At 46.4% G+C, this 4,716-nt stretch overlaps 1 protein-coding gene across 1 annotated transcript; it reads left to right on the top strand.

Moving 5' to 3' along the window:
• The first annotated feature begins 530 nt into the window (after nt 1-530).
• LOC137621151 (cAMP-dependent protein kinase catalytic subunit-like) lies at nt 531-2,358 on the top strand. The gene is made up of 3 exons (XM_068351578.1): nt 531-796; nt 1,081-1,293; nt 1,525-2,358. Exons 2-3 carry the CDS (start codon nt 1,267-1,269, stop codon nt 2,197-2,199), a joined length of 702 nt encoding a protein of 233 aa, XP_068207679.1. The 5' UTR covers nt 531-796; nt 1,081-1,266; the 3' UTR covers nt 2,200-2,358.
• The last annotated feature ends 2,358 nt before the right edge of the window (nt 2,359-4,716 follow it).

Here is a 4,716-nt window from a genome sequence, read left to right as displayed (position 1 = left end):
GCGTGTTTATACCGTGGATGTACTACACCTCACCCTTCAGAGCCACCACTGTGTTGCGTGTTTATACCGTGGATGTACTACACCTCACCCTTCAGAGCCACCACTGTGTATAGTGCATTGTGTTGCGTGTTTATTATTCAACATGGTAAAGGGAAATAAAGGGTCCAAGGGCTTGAAGAGGCCCATTGTCACCTCTACCCCTGCCCATGACCTCCCCAATGATTTTCAGGACAATCCCTCTTCGCCTGTTGGTGCCGAGGACGACGAAGGCCCCCCTCCTCCTTCAGGCAGAGCTTCATCACCCTCTGTTAAGCTGCTCCTTAATGATTTGGCCGTTGCTGTGTTTGAGAGGAGGGATAGGAGCCCGCAGGAGAATTCGTCCAACTCCCAGGGCGAGGGCCCTGCTTCTGCTCTTCAAAAGAAACAGAAAAGGAGGAAGAAGAACCCCTCAGTGATCCTGACTGATGCCCAGGAGAGGGCCCTGGCCCAGTGGCTCGAGGTGAAGGGCGAGTTTATTTACAACAGGGGCAAGACGGCCTACAAGGACAAGGCCAAAATCGCCAGGGCCTGGGAGGAACAAGGGGCCAAGTTGGAACCCCCAGTCTCAGGGACCGACCTCCGGACCTGGTTCAGCTCCCTCAGGAGCCGCTATGGGCGGCTCACAAACACCGTCAGCGGCCAAGCAACGGGCTCCAAGAGGCACACGGACCGAGAGAGATGGATCCTTGAGCTGTTCCCCTTCCTCAAGGCGCACATAGTACGCCAACACAAAACGGCCACACTAGGTCTACCAACGGTGAGTCAATTTTTTAACTTAAAATGTGTTTGTTAATAATTTCATAATAAACTATATAAAAATGTACCAAGTCAACAAAGTAATTTATACAATGTAGTAAAATTAAAAAAAATTTAACCTACAATATGTTTGTTAATTTAAACTATATAAAAACGTACCAAGTCAACATACTAATTTATACACTTTAGTGAAATAAAAAAAAATTAACCTAAAATATGTTTGTTAATCTAAACTATATATGCATATTTGACCGTGCATTTTAATTGATTGCCAATCCATTCCAGGACGACGACACTCCTGCCACCAGAACCACCGCAGCCACAACAACCACAACAACCGCGACGACTACAGGGGTAGGGGTTTCTCATGGCGACCCGGACACACCCTCGCCGGCCAGCAAGGACGAAGAGGTAGTGGTGGTGCCTGCAATCAAGGTTCCAAGAAAACCCCGAACCAGGAAGCACCCCCCAATGAAGCCAGGAGCGGCAATTGACTCGGTGAGTTGTGTTTTAATTTTGTTTAAAAGGAAGGCAGGTATAGTAGTAATAAAGTTCTAAATTTTGTATGAAATAAAAACCCAAAAGAAATCTGTACAAAGGTATTCACTACGTAAAAACATGTTTTTATGGTTACTATTGACTAGTAATACAACTGCATCTAATTACATTCATTAAATCAACTAATTTTAGAATTTTAGAATCTATTCGATTGGGTAATTTTCTTCCTAGGTAATCGATGTGGCCAAACACTTCCTGTCGGAGTTCAAGGAGCTGAGTGGGGACAGGGATACAGAGGCGGCGAGGCACTTTTTGGAATCGTTGCTCCCCATGCTACTGAAGGTTGGGCCAAGCCTGATGCCCATCTTCAGGATGGAGATCACCGCCTGCCTCAGAAAATATGAGCAGGCGACCAAACAAGGTGCTGAAATGGCCTCACATGACCTAAAGTACCACATAATTAACTCTGAGTACTGCCCTGCCCCCTCTCCGCCCAAGGCCCAGCCCCAACAGCAACAGCAACAACTACTAATGTTGGAGCCACAACAGCTGCAGCAGTTGCAACAGCTGCAACAGCCACAACAGCAACAGCCACAACTAGTGCCACAGCTCCCTGCCACATTCCCTGCCACATTCCCTTCCATTCGGCAGCAGGGCCAACCAGCGGTGACATCGATTACCCCCCAGCAGCTGCAATTGTTGCAGCAACCGTATCTCCTCAGGAGCCCTTCTACAAGCAGCATTGGGGTTCCTGCAAACAACACCACCGACCTCAACATGTCCCTGTTGATGGACATGGAAATGCAGCTGCCGGGCCAAGCCTCCACAGCCTATACTCCAGCAAAGGCTCCTCCGCAACAAAGTACTACAACACTGCATACGCCGACCTCTTCAGCGGACTTTTAGCTTTTATTATAATATGAAAAGAATAAATAAATGTTTATTTTGAGTTTACTCCATTTTTCCTTCAGCTTATAAAATTTATGTAATAAAACAAAATGTACACAATAATTTGAAAGGAATAAATAAATGTTTATTTTGAGTTTACTCCATTTTTCCTTCAGCTTATAAAATTTATGTAATAAAACAAAATGTACACAATAATTTGAAAGGAATAAATAAATGTTTATTTTGAGTTTACTCCAATTTTCCTTCTCCTATTAACAGTTATTAGGCAATAAGAAATAAATATAAAATATAAAGAAATAAATATAAAATAAATATATTATAAATAAATAATATAAAATAATATAACATAATTATAAACACACTAATATAAGAAAAAGAAACACATGTTTGGTTTTTTTGTTTTATTGGGTTTTTACAGTACATAGTGTGGTACAATGTATTATTATATCATATTGTTTTGCCAGGCAACAGCTCCTAGGGGTGACGTCACATACTTCTTCAGATAGTTCCTCTGGGCAATTGCAATGGCAGCATTGGCACGGCCATGAATAGATGGTAATGGGGTGCCAACAGGTGGGTCGTTTCTCCAGTCTCCATCTACCATGTTGTGTGTGTTGGGATCCTCCGCATTGCTCAGGCTGCTGGCCGAAAGTACTCTATTGCGCAACATGTTGTGCAACACACACGCTCCCATCACTACAGCTTCAACATTATCGGGTCGGAGACATATGGGTGTGTGGAAGACCCGGAACCTATTGGCCATGATCCCAAAGGCATTCTCAATTGTTCGACGTGCCCTGCTCAGCCTGTAGTTGTAGATCCTTTCATCAACCGTCAGCGACCGAAGTGGGTATGGTTTCATCATATAGTGTCGAAGGGCAAAGGCATCGTCTCCAACGAAGAAGTAGTCGCACTTCTTGCCATCAGTATCGCCTGGTAGAGGTCCTGCAGGGGGGATGTGGGCCTTAGAGTGCTCAACCAGCTCTTTCAGCTGTGTGTGGGCGAACACCCCTGCATCTGACTCGGACCCTATGGCACCCACGTCGACGTAGAGGAATCTGTATTGGCTGTCGCAGATGCCCACCAGGAGTATTGAGTAGAACTTCTTGTAGTTATAGTAGTAAGACCCTCCTCCAGGTGGATTCTTGATGCGGATGTGTTTCCCGTCAATGGCACCTATGCAGTTGGGAAACTTCCACTTGTCCCAAAAGCCCGCTGTAACCTGGAGCCATTCCGCCTGTGTCTGTGGTGTTCGGAGCTCTTCACTTCCATACTCGGCGACAATTGCACGGCAGGTTTCTGGCACAATTCCGCTGATGGTGTTGTGGGGAACTCTGAAGCTGTACTGCAGTCATGTAGCTGTCCCCTGTTGCTAGGAACCGTAGTGTGATGGCAACACGCAGGCCAGGTTCGAGGGGGTCTCTCCACCACGTTGTTTGCTTCTTGATGTGCGGCGTAACGCGTTCAACAATCTCATCAAACAGGGCTTTGCTTGTCCTGGTGTAATTCTTGAACAGTTCAGGAGCTTTGTTGGCCAATTCCTCCATCAGGTTGTTGTAGTGACCCTGTTCCATCCGACGTTGCAAATAGGGCTCCACCCATACCCTCCGTCGTTTTCGGCGACGTTTCTGTGCTTCTTGTTGTTCTTCACAGTAGTCGACGACTGCTTTGGTCACCTTGAGTACCACATACAGTTTCAGGGCTTTTTTGAGTTTAGCAGTGCCCCTATGCCGGCCCCTCAGCAAAGCTAATGAATCTCTCATGGTGTCGTCCATAGTGCTGCTCTGGTGAAGGTTGGATGGTGAATGACTGTCAGGTACCGCCCAGCACCCTTTTTATACCTGGGAGTATAGAGGAGGCATGCCTGGCACCAACCTCGCGCTGATATACCTCTGACGAAAGTCTGACGTAGCTCTGACGTTGCTCTGACGTAGCTCTTATGTAGCTCTGACGTAGCTCTGACGTAGCTCTGACGGCACTTGACGTACCACCTACGTCACCATACCTAGTAAAGACGTTATGCTTGCGTGACCCTTCACGTACTACCTGGAAGTATGTCCATACAGTAGGTCCACATAACGTATGCACAACGTAAGTACAACGCACAACGGCTGCCACTCACGCACTACGTCACACTAACGCAGTACTAACGTCATACTGACGTGCGTAGGTGCAACGTAGGTGCAACGTTGTGCGGCACAATTCAATACCTGTGTGGGCGTGGTTAAAACGCACGTTTGGCCGCGTATGGGCATACGGGAGGACATACCGGGTGAGAACATGCATGTGTGACTGGACCTTTATACCTGGACATTCCGTTTACCACTGTGATACGGGAAGGGGCGAAATAGTTTGTATACGCGAGTGAGGATTTTAAAGTGAATGTTTAACTCGCTCTTGAGATTCATATGGTATAGAGGACAATTGGATGACTGTACGCTATAAGAACTTTCCTCCTTTTATCACTGGGTGTGTGTATCGTCATCCACATTTCCCCAGCAAGGTTTACTTATT

The sequence above is a fragment of the Palaemon carinicauda genome, chromosome 27 (assembly GCF_036898095.1).
Source record: "Palaemon carinicauda isolate YSFRI2023 chromosome 27, ASM3689809v2, whole genome shotgun sequence".
Taxonomy (NCBI): domain Eukaryota; kingdom Metazoa; phylum Arthropoda; class Malacostraca; order Decapoda; family Palaemonidae; genus Palaemon; species Palaemon carinicauda.
Note: the sequence above shows the minus strand (reverse complement) of the source record. Positions and strands in the feature narration are given on the sequence as shown.

Excerpts from the sequence above, each read along its gene's own strand:
- LOC137621151 (XM_068351578.1), top strand. The coding sequence starts at position 1,267 with ATGAAGCCAGGAGCGGCAATTGACTCG. Across the intron at positions 1,294-1,524 it reads CAGGAGCGGCAATTGACTCG|GTAATCGATGTGGCCAAACA; the intron begins GTGAGTTGTGTT and ends TTTTCTTCCTAG.